The sequence below is a fragment of the Cylas formicarius genome, unplaced genomic scaffold, assembly GCF_029955315.1.
Source record: "Cylas formicarius isolate icCylForm1 unplaced genomic scaffold, icCylForm1.1 PGA_scaffold_10__41_contigs__length_53128322, whole genome shotgun sequence".
NCBI classification, from domain to species: Eukaryota; Metazoa; Arthropoda; class Insecta; order Coleoptera; family Brentidae; genus Cylas; species Cylas formicarius.
Window position 1 is genome coordinate 2077244 of NW_026844214.1, and position 19816 is coordinate 2097059.

Genomic DNA, 19816 nt, shown 5'->3' on the forward strand with positions numbered 1-19816 from the left:
CGATCACAATTTTTAAAAATAGAATGCAACATTAACGTTTACAAATATACTTTATTTATTGAGTAATAAGGTTGCTCCCATTCTGTTTATTTATATTCTCAAAAACACAACAACATTCTTTAGGCAAATTTGTAATTAGATATAATATTTTACTTCTTTTAGTCCATTTACAAAGGATATTTGGAGAATAAGGAGCTTTAACTGTGATTGCAAGCTGTCAAGAGAAAGCAGAGAATGTCCACTTTTCATTCAAAGTCAGTTGCTGACGTCATCGACGAGATGGAGGAAAACGAGTAGCGTCACATTTTAAAGTATCGTTTTCTGACGCTGTATGGGGAGGAAACGCGGAATGCAGAGTGCGAAACGTAATAAACCTGGAATTTTTAGTCGAATCGGTTATTTTTTCTTTCTTGAACTATTATGCTATGGTAATTTTCATGTTTTACAGTGGTGGGCGTGAAAAGACAAGTGAAGCCCGTTTTACGTCGTTTGTATTTGCATTTTAAATTGCCTGACCATCCTAAAAACAAAAAGATAATTAGAATGTAAGAGACTTAAATCTACGGAAAAGAAGATAAAAGTGATTGACGAAGTAATCTTAAGTATGTTAATTCTTGGAGATCAAATTTGAGGTCGCAAGAAATAATGAGCACAGAGTCATATTACTATTCGCTGTTTTTGAAATGATTTTAATTTAATTTAATTTTTAGTTCTAGAAAAGCATAAAAGTAATTTTTTTTGTCCAACAGATAAATGCATTTTTTGAAAAGTTAAATTTTCACCAAGTTTAAAGCGTGTTTCATAGTCGTGAGTTTTTGAATTAATTTAATTAAAGTTATTTTTTCTTAAGAACAAAAGGGATCATTTATAATATAATTTTTTTCTGTGAAGTATCTGAAATTGAGTAAAAATTAAGTCACATGGATTTCGCAAATTTAACTTAAATATAAAAAAATAATCCTGCATTATTCAATTCCTTAATTAAAAAAATCACAAAATTTAGAATCCAAAATATTGAAAGTTTAGACATTAGGCATACACCAAAATCTTTTTTGGAAAAACTTGACAAATTTACATAATTTGAAGTAAACAGAAGAAACCTACCAATAACAATATGTTACAAAGTATTAATCGCCAAAAATAATGGCTCTACTTATATTTACAATATTCATTACTAAAACACCAAACCAAAATTGAAAATGTTAATAATTAATTGATATGGGCAAAATAAACCGGACTTTTGTTGATAGTTTGCATTAAATAAAATAAATAACAAAAGTGATATAATTTTTTAAATATGTTCATGTATAATTGTAAAAAAGCAATACTTTTTTGATTTTTTTCCCATTTCTTCTTTCAGGAAACCGAATTTTGTCCATTTCAAAACTGAAATACAATTCCCTGTTAATGAGTTGTGTTCATTCTATTTTTTCCCATACCATTGTTGATATTTACTCTATTACCGGGAAGAAACCTATAGATAAACTTCAAATGAAATTAGATTCGGGTCGTAATAAATTCGCAATCGTTAAGCAATTTCTATTATTTCATAATAACATCAAAAGCGAATGTGATTTTAGTGTATATTCCGCAAAATAATTAAGATAACAAGCAGTAAAAGCCTTACCTACATCCACATAGCCTAGGGAAAAATTGGGGTGTCAATTGTAATCGATATTAATACTAATTCAAAATCTACACTACGAGAAAAACACAAAAACACAAGTAAAGTATGCTCCGAATATTTGCATTTTTATTATCTACTCAAAACATCTCTAATTAGAACCGATGGAAGATGGAAGATGCGCTAGGGTTTCTGTTATCACAATGTACTTAAATTGCTAGTAAGTATTCCAATTGAATCGGAAATGATAGCAAAGAAACTTGAAGACTATTCAAACATGGGCATTTCCTGGCAAGGCAGTGGGAAATAGTTCTTCAGTTATTGAATTAAATATGATTAAGGTTGGTTTGCAATTTCACACATTCAACATAAACTTAGTATGTGGGTATATCACTATGTTTTTCTTAGGATCAAACTCATACTTGGTTTTAAAGGCCTCCTTGTCCCTTAAAAGGTTCTTCTTGTGTTCCTCCACGTGCAGTAAAATGTTCAAATCTCTATTGTCCCTTCTTGTCTGTTATCGACATTTTCAGGTGATCATTTGCACCTATTTATTTCGGTGCCTTTGGACTAGAATTAGGTAATAACATATTTAATTGTTGAAATAGAATCCAAAATGTAAAGTTTATAATTTTAATTAGAATAATTAGCTTTACAGTTGATAGTGTGATTTGTCTTCCGTTAATAAAAGGATTGAGAAGAACAATCCAAGTAAAAACAATTTTTTACAAACAATGAACAATGTTTATTTACTTAGCAACACAAACAAATTGAACGCGTCATTAAATTCCAAGGCTTACTAATGATTATCTGTACCTCGATTGTAAACATTTAAATAAAAAAAATAATTTGTAATTAAATTTTTAAAAGCATTTTTCTCAGAACGGTGTGTTCTAGCGAGGTGCGACAAGGATACCTTATTTACGTAGAAAACTTCAGATTTTTCAATTCTGCAGTCCAAATTACGAAAATTCGACCTAAAAAGTTTAGTAACTGTTCCAAATTTTATTTAAAAATATTTACGTGTTTCGAAAATATTTTCAAAAAATCGCCACCACCTCTTCAAATTTAACACCACCTGTGTTAAAAACTAATACGTTTTGGACCCTAGTTTATATTAACTTTTACCCTTATTTTAGGTCACAGAATACGTGGTTAAAATATTGAAGTCTTATTTTAGGAACACCTTGTAGATCTCGGAATTGTAATTTGTTACCACTTAATCTATCCCAGAGGTTCTTTACTGAAAAGGACTTTAATTATTCGAGACCTTGCACCCCTTATTTGATTAAGGCTAAATTCAAACACTAAAGCTGCCGAACATATTAGAGTTACTTAATAATGTAGGCTGTAATTCCAGCTTCACACTTCTGAATCGACATCAAGCACTAAATTTAATAAATTTAATTAGTACCAAAACCTTAAAGCTTTGAAGGTCGAATCGATCGTTAAAAACTCTTACAAGAAATGCCTCACGTTAAGGGGAGAAAATGGTATGTAAATGCTCTGCCTGTGCTGATAATATAGGCACTTTTGAAGGTGACGTCAAAAAATGATGAGAAGGGATATGCAAATGTCCATAAGTAAGACGTTTCAACACACACATATGTCGTTCTCGACCAATAAGATCTTGCTTCTTTCAAAAATCAGGTGTGTTGTTTTTTAGACATTCTGAAAAACAAGCAACGTGTGTTGAGAAATAATTAATAATGTAAAGTGCCCGATTCCGTACTAAATTCATGAAGAGCATTTGGGATTTGATCAAAGCTATCCAGTGGAAACCAGAATTATCCTTAATAGGTATGTTTTCAACAAACAAACAAAACACACAAAAATTAAATAAAAAAAATTTCATCCGCAATTTTTAATTAAAAATGAAAATAGTGACAAATAGGAAATAAAACAAATTACGAAAGGAAACAATACACACGAGCGAGAATAGAAACAGAAAACTTCACTTATGACTAGCAAATGCAAATAACTAAACTCTAATAAGACATTACAAAAAAGTGTATTATTAATTTTGAACCTAAATAGGTGTTTAATGTCTTGTAACCGAATTTCATTTGGAAAATAAAGCTCACAGTTTTATTTTGTGTTGTCAATAATTGGTTCAATCTACACTCGGAGCGCGAGCATTGAAGATGCCAAGTGAGATTTTGGCGAAACGTCTGCAGGATTCCAGTCGGATGCAGGATTTGCAGGATTCCAGTTGGATGCAGGATTCCAGTCGGAGTTCAACGAGCGAACGGATGATGATATCCCGGAGTATAGTGTCATCACATTTTTCCATCCGTGAATCAATACGTGAGAATATATATATATATATATATATATATATATATATATATATATATATATATATATATATATATATATATATATATATATATATATATATATATATATATATATATATATATATATATATATATATATATATATATATATATATATATATATATATATATATATATATATATATATATATATATATATATATATATATATATATATATATATATATATATATATATATATATATATATGTTCGAAGTGTTTTCGGAGCGCGAGCATTGAAGATGCCAAGTGAGATTTTGGCGAAACGTCTGCAGGATTCCAGTCGGATGCAGGATTTGCAGGATTCCAGTTGGATGCAGGATTCCAGTCGGAGTTCAACGAGCGAACGGATGATGATATCCCGGAGTATAGTGTCATCACATTTTTCCATCCGTGAATCAATACGTGAGAATATATATATATATATATATATATATATATATATATATATATATATATATATATATATATATATATATATATATATATATATATATATATATATATATATATATATATATATATATGTTCGAAGTGTTTTCGGAGCGCGAGCATTGAAGATGCCAAGTGAGATTTTGGCGAAACGTCTGCAGGATTCCAGTCGGATGCAGGATTTGCAGGATTCCAGTTGGATGCAGGATTCCAGTCGGAGTTCAACGAGCGAACGGATGATGATATCCCGGATATATATATATATATATATATATATATGTATATATATATATATATATATATATATATATATATATATATATATATATATATATATATATATATATATATATATATATATATATATATATATATATATATATATATATATATATATATATATATATATATATATATATATATTTAGTGTCTCTATACATTTGGTCGGTACTGGTCATTGTAAACATTTTTCCTACACAAATTGTCTGTATGGAAAATAAAAGTATTATTACAATAGAAATATCTTATAATTTTCTGAGACTACCAGATTTGTTTAACTCTGCCATTGAAATTTCGATCGTTGTTATTTTGGTGTTGGTGGTGATAAAATAAAATTAAATAACTAAGATTATAGGCCCCCCGATAAATGGAACTTACAGCAAACCAGACTAAATTTGCAAACTCAATTCATTATCTATCATTTATTTAGATAGAACCCAAAAACCATAGCACCATTCGATAGGTAGTTGAAAAGTAAATTCTCTGGTAAGTTAAAATATAGCCATTTAAAGTTATTCTATTCCGTTAAAAAAAAATGCAATTTTTATCACTTCTGGTTCCATCTGCATAGTATGAAAGTTATTTCAATAAAGGAAAATAATTAGAAAACCTTTTATCTTGTCCACAAAATACTGAGAACAATCTTGTAGTCAATATAGTATAATATAGCAATATCCTAAGTCATAGCAAATCTTGTACGTTAACAAACAAATAAATAATAAATGCGCCTGTAACACAACACAATATTTAAGGTAAAGTGGAGAAAGTGGGAACGGAATATTCCATAGTTGATAATTAAACAATTATGAAAATATTATTGTGATCACCCACTTACGTATTAGTAATAGTTATTTATTCAAAATACCCTTTTTTGCCAATTTTGCAGATTACACACAAGAAATATTATAGGCTGAATGTTTAATTTTTTGACAATATGTAGTCAATGGTTCCATTCCGGTTTGAGCGGAAACGACAGTAAATTCGAATTGTAAATAGCACACCCTATATTTTTTGCATTTTTGGATACAGGAGATTGTTCTACGTAGGATAGGAGTTTTTTCTTTTTTTTTTTTTTAAATTTTTATTTAATTTTTGAAAATTGTATCTAGGAGGCTGTGACCATCATAAATACAATTTACCGCGCCACCTGATTATGGGAAAAATTGTAACCATTAATTTTTTAGGATAACCTAGTTTTTTCAAAAAGTACCCTTGTGAGAACAAAATCTTTTTTAAACCGGTACTTTTTTTGCAACATTTTGACACCAAAAGTTTCAAAATCCTTTGAAAAATAAGGTCACGGGAAGGAAAAACCAGATAAGTAAATACATTTTTATAAAAACCTACCTACGAATATATACAACACTTACCTCAGTTTTTGACTGTATCCCCGTATTCCAAAACTATATCAACTTTTTACCATAATAAAACACTTTCAACAAAAAATTGTAATACTTGAATCTCAGAAAAAACTCTCCTTTAAATTTTTTTTTTTACTAATCGGATTTTTCTTTCTACTGCATGAGGTTGTCGAGAGTTTCTTCTGCATTTTTAATCTTACCGATTTTACAATTAATAATGAATAGAATCAAAGCCACTTAAATAATGTTTTGTTTTTATAAAAATGTATTCACATATCTGGTTTTTTCCTTCTTGTGAGATTATTTTTGAACGGATTTTGAAAATTTTGGCTTCAAAATGTTGCAAAAAAAGTACCGGTTCAAAAAAGCTTTTGTTCCCACTAGGGTGCTATTTGAAAAAACTAGATTATCCTAAAAAATTAATAGTTCATTATATTAAATGCTATTTGCCATTAGACAAGTAAAGAAAATAAATAATGGTACCTAATACATATCTATATTTTTTATTTGTCATTTTCTACTTTAATTTAATTAATTATTTAAAAATTAGAGATACAAAATATATATTAGGGGTCGAAAAAAATATAATATTTTTACTACATAAATATTTATTGATAGAACATGAATTCATACGAACTAAACTAAAAATATTTAATTAATGTTGATCGAAAAAATGAATAATAAAAAAAAAACATGTATTTTTCATGCTTCAGACACTTCAGGAGCTGCCTCAAAAACATACGTTTCGTGATCAGTCGTTTTTGATATTTTCGGGAAAGGCAGTTTTTTGTCTATGCCCGACAGTAGTACAGTGCGGGTGAAAAATAAAATGGCACTTATTTGTGAGCCTTTTTAAATCTATTACTTCTGATTCATCATCATTAAGAACTTGTTTTCCATTCAAACATATTTGTATACTTTCTTTTTTCCGTTTATTCGACTAGTCCCAATCACTTGTATTTATTTAGACCGTCACTTTCTTCACTCGAACCACCGTGCTAAAAATTTTTATCACTGCTTTCAGATATATTTCACTAACAAACTTTCTTATTTTTTTTTTATTTTATTTTTCGGTTTACTTTGTTGTTATTGTATTTTGACTTGAAATTTTGTCAATCCCTCTTCTCCTAAGCACACGCGTTTTCTTTTCTTCGAAACAGGGTTGTTTTCACATTTGGTTGATTTTAACAATAACACCTCATCAAATCAAACGACAATCGGAATCTCTCGTGTTTTTGGGATGTTATGGAAATATTTTCTTGTCAATCTGAACTTGGCCATGCTTCGAAGGTGGTTGGTACCTTAATAATTTTTCAAAAAAACTTCCGCAGACTACTGTAATACTTTTTATAAAACTTCTGGATTCCTCTTGCGTAGGTTTTTGGTGACGTTTCGCCAATAATCATGTTGGCTTCTTCAGAGCTTGACTGAAACCTTAATAATGTTTTTTCTTTCTGCCAGAGTCAGGTTTATGAACTTTAGCAACATTTTTTTTTTGAGAATGTTGAATAACATTCCTATTCAACGGAACTTTAATAAAAGTACAAACAGAGACAGACAGACAGAGACAATCAGACAAAGACAGACAGACTGAGACAGACAAAGGAAGACAGACAGAGACAGACAAACAAAGACCGACAGACAGGCAGACAGACAGAGAAAGACTGAGACAGACAAAGACAGACAGATAGACAGGCAGCCAGAGACACTTATTAATATGTCGGGCCTGGTTTCTGTCCATATCTCCCCAATCATCTTGAAAAACAAACTCTTAATTACAGCAACCCCTACATTTTTTCTTTCCTTTCAACAAGTTTGGCATCCCAACGGATCTTGATTGATTTAAATACGCACAGATCCAATGGTTGAGGTATGTGGCTGGTGTGAAATGAAGGCTTAAGTATCGTAATTTCTTCTTGTCGATGGGGCTCTCGTTTTGGGACATTTTTTTGTTTTTGATGGATCTGTGCTAAGGCTGCTTCTATCCAGGTTGCAAATTTGTGGTGGACGTTTCTGCAAACCAAGTTCAATTACAGTTTTTTTTTAAGTATATCTAAATGGTTGTACACTCTGTCTTCTTTCCGGGACAGGCCAAATTGCGAGTTTTTCTTCTTCGTGCAGAGGAATGTTTTAAGGTTTTCCATAGCTAAAGCTTTTTTGTTTCAAGGCTCTCTGCGGTATATCCTATTACTTTTGCGAAAGTAATTTCTCACCATGGTTTTATCCTCACTCGCCCCGATGCCAAGGTCAAGAGAGTAATAATAAAAAAAGACTAAAAGGTAAATATTTATAAAATATATTATGTTGAACGTAATTATACGCCGAAAATGGAATAAAAATCTTTGCAGATTCAATAAATATAAATGGATTTATTTTTGCTGATGATCTTGCTCTAGAAGTGACAAACACATGTGGTACAGGTAACAAGGGTATCAAACAATAGATGGCAGCACTTATTTCGAAAGTAGAATGATTTTAACAGCCATGTTCTCTACTTGTTCCACCTTACCTTGCACAAATTCACAGATAAGAAGAAAGCGGACGCTAATTTTGCATGGTTGATAATCATTTAGCTCTGCTGTTACGCGTATTACCTTGCTTTGAAACTCACACTATACACCAAAAAGTGAATAGGGTTCGGCTACTCTCCTTTTATTACTTTCTCCATCTTGTAAACTTAAGGATGGTCACATCTATTGCTCGCTCAAACCTCTAAATTGGTATAGTGGATGTGAAATATCTTACTCCAAATATAATTAAATATAAACCCCGTTTGGAATATGCGGTACTCTTAATTATTATGAAACTAGCTTGAGGAGTTAAAAGTAACAGGTATAAATAAGTGAGTAAAAACAATAGCGTCTTTTCAGAATTGTCGAAGCACATCAACCATCTCAAAAAATCGTGCGCTTGAAGGAAAAAAATTGGTGCAATGTTTAACAACACAGTCACGGTTATTACTTACTGAACATGCAACACACGACGAAGAGAGTGCAGTAGAAGATATGAAAAAGAATCAACATGAGGAGACAAGAAACAGTGAAACAGCCTTCGTTTGCCTTACCACCGGACATCTGCGGTTCACCTAGCTGGACGTAGAACAGGACGTCTTTCTCGTAGCTGTCCTCTTCTATTATCGTCAGCGTTATAACTTTCCTGAAACGTAAATTTGAATTTCAGATAATGGGCTCGTCGCGACCCGCCGGATAAAACTATGCAAAGGATTTTTGCGGACTTTCGTCCTGTTATTTTATGTTCGTTTTTTTTTTAAGAAAAAAAAACGGAGACCCGGATTGTGTAAGATAATAAATAAATGTCGCTCGGTGAATATGATAAATTTTGCGATCTTTCCATATTGCATTATTTTCTAAATAAGGTACGTTTAAAGGCTACGAAAATGTGTGGATCAGCATTTCGAACATATAAAAAGATTTAAATCTTATTAAATAACTTTATTACGCTTATGTTTTTAGTGGACGTAACTTAATGAGGAATACATCTTTTTATATTTTACTAAAAAATAAAAAATATGTGTTGAATTGCTAATTGTCAATAAGCCTATTTGGTTTTAGTAATAAAAAAAAGTTCATTTGACTCGTCTAGTTGTTTTACAATGGTAAATCTAAAAAGCAGAAATAAATTTTAATCAATTTAAACTCGTATTAAAGCATATGAAATTCTTTGAAACAGTATATATTTTTTTTTGATCTCCAAGTTTAGAAACTCCTGGCTTCTCAAATTTAAAATAGTCCAAATATATTCGTTTATTTTAAACACCCTGTAGCATCTAATTGAAATTTTATTGTAAATCCCTATTAAGTCACCTTCGAATGACGCTAATGAGTGACCTGTCTTCAAAAATAATTTCGCTATCATCATTTTTTTGCAAGTGCGAAAACTAGTTTTTTTTTAGAAATGTTAAAAAATTAAAGATACTATTACGTTTAGTTGAAGAAGATAGCGGCTTAAATTTAAAAAAAAAAGTATGTTTCATTGGTTACGTTTTTTTGAGCTACACTGTATTTTTTTCATAACAAACCAATGAACTGGACTGAAACTGGATTTTAGTTACTAGTTGGCATCAAATAATCAAAATTTGATAATTTTTAAAATCTGTTCATATGTTGATTTGATAATCTGGTAAGTTTTTTTGTCATTTTGTCTCTAGTTTTTATAGAAGTAACTATTCTATTTGTAATCCATGGTTTTAACTTACGGTGGTTCTTATTAAAAGCTAATATCTCCTGAAATTTATCTTCAGTATTAGTTAACATTAATGAGAAAATCAACTGCCAATCCAGGGTCATGAATATCTTGAATATCATTCCATTTCAAATAATCTGCTAACCTGGTCAAAGTCAACGCTCTTTTGTGAGCTGGAAGAAATGCTTTGATCTGCACCGTCTATCCTACAAGAACAATTTATAAGGATTGGCAGATATGACCAACAATTGCAGCTTGCACCTTAAATGAGACATTAACCAACAAAAGTCTATCTAGATTCGAAATATCATCTCTAATGTTTAGATGCAATATATTAAAATTCTTCAAATTCTTATTTCAATTTACATAAGGGGCAAGAAATATTCTAGCACTAGGATTTGTTGCGATTTGCAATTTCAAAGAAATGAATTTATTATTAACATGTGTTAAATGATGACTACGTAAATTTCAGGAATATTATATTTTGATCTGATAAAGAATTGTATTCTTCAATTCAAGTCAATTATAAACGTGAGTTTTGGTTAGTTGTTGTTTGTCGTAATTTTGTCTGTTGTATTTGTTTTTCTTATTTAGTCTTGTGTTATACAAAAACCCTAACTTTGGCATAATCTAATCTAATCTGCCTTTATTGTTAAAAATAAATGTTTGTTTCATTTTCCCTTTTATGTTGTAAAAGGAAACTTTTTAGTTGTTCATTTACAAGCTCAAATTTAAAAAGTGTACCGAGCTACACAAATATCAATCTATTTGGTTAGCGTCTTAAACGAGCAGCAAACATATTCCGGGCAGTTCCAAGCAATCTCCTCTTCAAAACGGATTTAACGTAATCAAATCATTTTTTTCGCAATATTTGTTTGCGTTTTGAATGCAAATTTTATTCGACGGCAGACATTTTCGCGACAAATTTACATAATCGCTAAACCGTTTGCGGCGCCACTGTCATATCGTTATTAAAAAGTTCGATATGTTGGCATAAGCTGCACAAAACTTTTTGACGATGGTACATTAATATAAAAAGTTCGAATGGGTTATTTTATATTGATGTAAAACTAACCAAGTCCGTCAATCGTCATTTTGGTAGACCTTAATTAATAATAAAATGATTATAATAATACTAACAACAATAATAATAAATGCTTTATTTGATAAATACATAATTCATTAAGATACTAAATACAAACAACAACGAAAAACATCAGAATAAGAAAAAAATAAAAAATTAATAATAGCGGTATAAATAACATTTACTTGTTTTTAATTTAGATACAAATTAATGTTAAAAAAAACATAGCGATTTGTATTATATTTTATAAAAAGAAAACATATAACCTGACCTTCTGCTTAAATTATGTGATATTCGAATAGGAATTTCTTAAGGAAGTGACCAATCAAGGATTCCAAAAATGTCGAAATATACAGGGATACCGTGTATTTATATTATTATATTATTATAATATTTTAGATCGTCAGGAGAATCCAGGAAACTTTTGTACCAAATTCTTTTTCGTATATCCTATAGGATTCCAGATTATATAGTGTATCGTTTTATTTGGCACACAGTGTACATGGTACCGATAAACAATTTTCTCCATTGGAATTCTCTCATTTTTTTCAGTCGCATTGCAAAATAAAATACAAAAGAGTTAGTTCGCCCGGTCGAAACTATGCTTTTTTGTACTTTAAAGACGAGCTCATCTGCCATCGTTTAACTCTTGGCTATGAAAATTTAAGAGACCAAATAAATTCTACCTGAGGTAATTTTAACGGCTGAGGCAATTTCGCCAACAAAACAAATACACCGGAAGTAAGGTTAAATTGCTCAGAGTCGGTGTAACGTCTCGTTTTCTGTCGTCAAGCGAGGGACTGGAAATGTCTTCATTATTCAAATACTTAACACTTTACTACAGTTATTTAAGATGGTTACTTCCTTTACACCGAACCAATCAGAATTGTTTGTTTTCTAGTAATGCATAAATAACAAAAATAAAAAAGGATATACTAGAGAAAATGCACCATTGCATGAAATATTTAAATATTTAAAGATGTGAAGGTTGAATTATGCATGATATTTTAAAAAGCGTTTCACAAAATAACTACAAAGATGGGATTTTTTGAATAAAACAGTTCGTGGTCTCTGAAACAGGCCTAATGTGGTTTATTGTTGTTTATTTTATCTATAACCATGTTATGCCAGAAGTTTGATAAACGCCATATTAGTCATGAGTGTGATCAAATGCACGAGTGAAGTTTATCAATGGGTTGCATACTATCCTTTTACTAACACCATTAGAACAGCACAGACATAAAACAATAAATTTTTCAGCGAATTGATTTGACAACTTAATATTCAAATTCAGATTAATATTAAATTCCATCTACCTATCTATCTATTTATTAATATGCCCATGCTGCAACTTTTTTTTGATGTGTGTCAGAATTTACAAATGTCAAAGTACCAGCAGTGCTTAAAATCTACCGAAAATATCCGATATATTCACACCCGTGACTAAAGTTGCGGAAATGCCCGAATAGTGGGCGAAATTTGACGGCTTGCTTCATCCGTGGTAATTTCAACAGTCAAATTGTTTCCAATTGCTAGCGAATCATGTTGTCGACATTCATAAATATTATTTATTTACTGACAAATTAATTGTTTCAACAGCCAAGCTATTGTTTATCATAAAATAAAAATGGCACCTACAATCGAATTGTGTTAAAATTTTGTTTTTGTAAGGTAACATCCTTTCTTATTAACGTAGACGTAAAAAAATAATTTTTTGTTAATTGTTATTTTTCAAATATTTTTTAAATTCACCATAGTTTTCATAAACTAATATAATTATTCACCTCTTACTTTTATTGATTTTGAACTATATTGAGTGCATCTGCAAGGAAGCTTGTTAAAAATTATTTTGTTAACCCTGAGCAGACGGTGGTTTTTGGTGGCAGAATGTCAAGATCTCTAGAAGATCCTCTGGAGTCACACTCACAACAAGTGTCTAAATACGCAAAATAAGCTTTTTTTACATTTGCACTGAAGATGCCACGGTATCTTTAAAATCGAAATTTTCAAACGCCCCTACTCTTTACCTAAGAGGCAGCTGTACAAATGATTTCAACTCACTCTCTTACTTTAACATGCTAATTGGAAGATTTTAAGTGTGTCACATAATAGGAAATATCTACCCATAGGCCCATATCTCCGGTTGAATCAAATGTGCTTGTTTTTTGCTAAATGCCACGAGAAATAAAATATAGGTTTTAGTTTAATTAAACAAACTTTAAATAATACTATAATAATAAATCACAATTTCTAAAAAACAAGCCTCTCATAAAGGCACAATAAGATTCGAAAAAGCCGATTCTGACTGGGATCTTATCGAAATCGGCAACTATTTGAGTAAGAAAGGGGGTTATATCTATCGATATTTAATAGTTCATTACGGTTTTCGTTACTATAAAGCCCGAAGACTCCGATTTTGACTAGTATTTGAAATATATTTAAACGAAAATGTAAATGCTTCGATCAAAAAATGATAGTTTAAGCTGATATCGGAAAAGTGGCCAGACCGGACATCGATCATGATCGCAATAAACGGAAGCGTAGCGTTATTATCAGCAGCAGTCAACAGATGCACGTGAGTGAAGCGATATACAGGTAGTCAAATCTATTCTGGATTGTATTGATCCAGAAATTCAACAAGCAGAATCGATCGGACCCATACTTTTAGGACGTGTTGGGTCAGACAAGCCGCGCCCAATAAAAATAACTCTATCGGACGATTGTTCTGTACACAGTGTGATCCAGAAGGCTAACAAACTAAAAAACAACCACATCTATCAGAGGGTAGTCTGGCTTATGTTAGAACATTACAAAACACTTCCAACTTCAGACCAACAATAGCGAGAAAAGCTACTGGATTAAATATTTGATACGAAACTGGATGAATTTTTTAGTTCGGTAGGTCAGTGTGAATATCATATTGTGGCTATATCAGAATCATGGTTATAGCAATCGGTGAACTCTAGTGAACTAGTTCCGTCAGTATATAATGTTTTCAGAAAGAATTGCAGTCTACATCTTGTTAAGGAAACACGTGGAGGTGGAGTGGCTCTTTTGGTGAGAAGTGATATGAAAACAGAAATTGTTGAAACACCGTACTTCGATAGAAATTTTATCATTTTATCGCTCTTGCATATACCACCATCCGTAGCCGTAGATTGTTATGTTGCATTTTCGGAAGCACTTCAACTTCCTGATTATGTTCACCAAAGCAACAACGACCTTAAAAGGTTTACTATCGATTGTATGGTAGAATAGCAGAGACAGGCTTCTTGATTTAGTATTATCTAATGTTGACTGTAGCATAGCACGCGATACAGTACCTCTTGTTAAAGAAAGTCAAGAGCATCCCGCATTGACTATTTGTATCAATCAATTGACAATAAGGGAGTCACAGTTTGGAACTGGGGCAATGCACAAACATTATAATTTCAGTAAGGCTGATTATGTTGAATTATATAATGACTTTCTAAATACAAATTGGGACTTTTTAAATTGTATGTCCTTTTTGATCGAAATGCACTTCTATTTAAAAATTACACTCATAAATATCCTGCTTGGTACACATCAAAGGTAATAAAATATATAAAACAAAAAGCAAAAATGCACAAAAAATGCAAGATAGCTGGTGTTACTGAAAATGAAATAATAAAGGCCGCAAACAAATTAAAAAACAAAATGATCTCAGGACCCGATGGAATTCCTTTTTTAGTAAAAGATTGTATTAGTGCCTTTTCCAAGCCTTTACTTAAAATATTTAACCGTGCGCTCTCCTCCAAAATTTATCGGAGATGTTGGAAGGAATCCAAGGTCTATACAATTTTTAAAAGTGGTGAAAGAAATCACGTAACTAACTATAGACCTATCACAATCTTATGCAATTTTTCTAAAATACTTGAGGTCGTTCTGTATGACCGTATTTTTAACTCTGTCATAAGCATTATCTCCCCAAGACAGCACGGGTTTCTATAATTCCCTTGGTACAGTTTACGGACAAGTTTGACAGTCAAGGACAAGTAGATGTAGTATATACACAGGACACAGGACACAGTACATATCTTAAAATGGGTATACAACTAATAGATATTTCACAACATCAGGGATGCCACAGGGGTCTAACTTAGGACCTTTACCATTTCTAATTTTTATTAATGACGTTGTTTTAAATCTCAATGAACCTGTTTATTTGCGAATGACTTAAAAATGTATACTTCCATTTCCAGTATTGCTGATTGTGTTGCGTTGCAGAGATCAGTAGATATACTCGTTGACTGGTGTATTTCAAATGAATTGAGATAAATGTAAGGTTCTAAGCTTCACTCGTAAGGAAGAAACTATCGATTTTCAATATAGAATCTCAAATATTGTTCTCCGACGTGTTGCAGATACTAAAGATCTGGGCGTGCATTTCGATCAAAGACTTAAATACGTGAACCACATAACGAGCATTGTATCTGAGGCTAACTGTAATTATGGTTTTATAGTACGCAACTGCAATTCTTTTACCGACATTGCTGCTTTGAAGGCCCTGCATTTCTAAACTTAAATAGGCCTCGGTGGTGTAGAATCCCATTTACTCTTGTCATAGTTGGGCGGTCGATGGTGTACAGAAAAAGTTTTTGAAGTATCTGTTGTTCAATACAGAAGGCGCATATCCACCGAGATTCATACCTGGAAAAATACCTGGAATACCTGGAATACCTGGAAAAATTCAATATGAATAGCCTGGAATGTGTGTCACTTATCTTGCTATATAAATTGCTACACAACATTATAGATAGTCCGAATCTACTACAGTATTTAGATATTCATGTACCACGGCTCAATTCGCGCACCAAAGACACCTTTCACTGTGTTCCGGCAAGAACAAACCTATTAAAAAATTCGCCTATAAATATAGCATGTTCCAATTGTAATTGTGTTTCGGACGTGTGTGTGTTAATTAGTAGGAATGAATTTTTGATAACATATCTAGGTTTAAAGGCAGTATTAATCTTGGTGAGAACTACAGGCCTTATTGGGATATCCTGTCTGTTGATTAATAATATAACTTTAGAGGTTAAGGAGTCACGATTATTACTTGGTACTGGTGATGAATCGGTAATTTCAGTATTGATTTGGTTTTAGTATAACTCGGTGGGACCATATTGCACTGTGGACTGAAGGAATTGAGAAATGTATGTTTGATGTCTAGTCGTTGCTAGCTCGATTCAAGATCTATGGCTATTCTAATTTCTTTGGAGCTCACTTTGTCAACCTGCTCGAACTACTCACTAGGATAGGTTAGGTTACATTATATTACATACTGTTTCTTTTTTTTTGTTACTACACATTGCTCTGTAAATGAATTGTTTTCTGGTGAGCAATAAAGTGTAAGATGCATATATTTTTTAAGCTACCCTATAAAATTTTAGTACGTACGACGCAATAAGCAACCAGATGTGAACCAGATGTTTTCTTTAAAAAAACCGCATTTCTCGCCCCTCGCTCTGTCAGAATATCGATTAGTAGAAGGGTTTCATTTAAAATAAACATTGTTTTGGGGTTCAGTAACATTTTAAAAAATATCTTTGCGGCATTTCTCGGTTGACCGTGCATTCGACTGCTGCGGGTTGCGTTTGCGTTACGTGAAATTGCGAAGACTTGAGTGTTCTCACGAGTACACACATTTCATGATGTTTTCATTTTATTGGCCAAAGTACCAAATGATTTATTTATTGATCGGTTTCATTTTTAATTTATCAAATATATCCAAGGAATTTGGTTAAATATTAGTGTGTTCTCTCTTGGAACTACTTTAAACGTTGTTCCTTTGCTTGTTGAAAGTCGGGGCTACTGTCGCGTGTCTCTGCCCTTCAGTGCCGGTGTGGTTATTTGCGACAGGATACTTCGCGTGTCTCTGCCCTTAGTATCCATTGCGCGATCGGAATAACCAGCACTAGAGAATGGAAGAGGTACTATGCGTGTCCTGCCTTTAGTACCAATCCAAACTCAGTTTCAGATTTTATGCAAGATATATATGTTACCTGTGATGTCTGGTGTTATTAAGTAATATTAAGTTCGCTTCACGAATCTTAATAATCTTTGGTACTCAGGATATTTTTTTAGTTTGAGATGCGAACCATGTCGCCTCTTCATCGTGCGTTTAGACCAAAAAAAACTTAGCAATTACTCATTAAAATAAATAAATATATGTATTATACATTTTCAACTTCAAATTTTATTATCCTGGTTATTATTATTATCATTATTATTAATTACCGCATAACCGGCTGATCCACGCTGCGTAATATGATCGCCGATAGATTTCGCGACTGCATAAAGTAAACAATAGCTCTTTTACAGACAAAAGCTGATTATGCCGAGACAGGGTCACAATGGAACGCGAGACTAAATATTGCGGTAACCACCACCAGTGCCCCGCAGATCAGTCGTTTCCACGGCATATAAATCGGTGCCCTCGATTAGAACTACATCGCAAAGCCGTAGCGCTTTAAGAGCTTTTTAGGCCGCTTATAAATTATTCACTTAGGTGTGAACGAGAGAAAGCAATACGGTGTAGATTTAATAGCTCCGTATACAACATAAAAAGTGACTATAGACTCGGAGGAGCGTGAGCTCGTATTTGCCGGGAAACGAAATTTTCCGTTTTGTGAGGTAACGATTTTTTTTTTCGTCATCTTCTTCTTCTTCTTCTTTCTTCTTCAGCCAGTTAGACTGCCAAGTTGTCGCACCAAAGTTTTCGAGAACGTCCTACACTTCTGTCGTCCTTACTGCTGATGTGTTCGTTCCATTCGTTCTTTCTACTGTGTGCCCATTAATTCACATTTTCCACCTTGCACGCTCTTCTTATACTCTCATTTCTCTCTCTGTCTAACAGTGTTTTTCCAGCTACTCTGCGAAGTACTCTAGTTTCGGTAGTTGTTTGGTTTTTGCTGTATCAGGTCGAGTTTCTGCAGTGTATGTCATAATTGGTCTCACCGTTGCCTTATAAATTCTTGATTTGGTTTCCACTTTGATATTTTTATTTCGCCAAATCGTGCCATTGAGGTATAGTACTATTCTTGTTACTTTCGAATAATCGATGAAACGTATATCTCGGCAACAGCGCATCGTACGGCGTCGCCGTTGGTACCGATGAAATCAGCGTCGAAAAATAAACGATTTAGTTTTTTGTCTGTTCTCTGTTCTCTGTCGTCGCTCCATAAAAACGCGAATAACTTCCGAACTGTTTAAGTGAGGGAACTGAAGCTTTGCTCCTTTTAAACTGACCATGATACACATAAGCCCATAGAAAATCGCCGCGATCAGAAATTGACATCTATCTTTTTTTCGCGATTTTCCACTATTTTGCGCTATGAAACACGATAAGTGTCCGAAATTTGAAGCTATCGACTTCATATTTGCAAGCAAATAGCGTGTGGACTGGGGGGTCGGGAAGTATTTTTAAAAAATTAAAAACCGCGATTGCATGGATCTAAAAAAAATAATTTCTCAAAAACGGTGTGCCAGATCTAAAAAAATTTGCATTAAAAGATCGGCAATGCTATAAACTTTTATTCTGAAAACTTTTTAAAAATGTGCAGGGTGTGGCCAGTAATGGCAAAACACTGAAAATGGGGTTTTATTGAAAATTTACCATAACTAGAAGACTGCGATTTAGAAGTCAATTTGCTTTACACCAAAATATAGCTCGTGTAGCCAGCTAAGACTTTCGCATTTATGGCTTTTACCTATTGTACAGGGTGTTCGTGATATACCGTGCAATATTATAAAACGTAATAGGTGTCCTAAATTTGCAGCTACCGACTTCAGATTTAGCAGAGAAGTAGAAGTCCAGACCCACATTTAAACCATTAAAGCTGGCTGCGATCAAGTAGCGCAAAGTATTTTTTTAAAAATTTGGAAATTTTTTTTGGGGTTATGTTGGTTTCCAGAAAAATATTTTCTGGAAAACCGTTATTCCGATCGGCAAAATTCTTTAACCAGCAGACGCGGAAGATCCAATACTATAAATTTTATTTTTAGCATTTTAGTTATGGACAAAAATATAAATGACCCTAAAAAGTGTTGTTTTCCAGAGTAAATTATTAGCTGTAAATCAAAATTTGTAGAAAATATTACTAACTGCTTTAAACAATATTATAGACCGCATCAACAGCTTCAATTTTTGCATTTATGGTTTTCGTCACACATGCTGCTACAGATGGTCTAGACGCGATGACGTCATTGACTACTACGGCGTACTGCATAGTTTCAGAAAAAAATATTTTCTCGAAAACCATTTACTCCATTTGAAAAATTCTCGGACCAGGAAATGAGTGAGATTCAAGACTATAGACTCTATATCCGGCATTTTTACAATTATGTACAGTGTGTCGATTATGAGCAAATAATCCAAAAGACGCTTAAAATTGCAGTTTTCGTGAAGAAATTATTACCCGTAAATGAAAAACTATAAATCATGTGATAATTCGGTTAAAACAGTATCGT

General features: G+C 32.3%; 1 protein-coding gene across 2 annotated transcripts in view; it reads right to left on the reverse strand.

Annotated features, from left to right (window-relative positions):
- The window catches only part of LOC132698459 (sodium/calcium exchanger 3), a 204683-nt gene that overhangs the window by 71609 nt on the left and 113258 nt on the right, over window positions 1-19816 (reverse strand). For both annotated transcript variants that reach the window (XM_060664525.1, XM_060664516.1), the window contains exon 2: window positions 9101-9192. In XM_060664525.1, the coding sequence (XP_060520508.1) occupies window positions 9101-9192 (92 nt within the window). The remainder of the gene's footprint in view (window positions 1-9100; window positions 9193-19816) is intronic.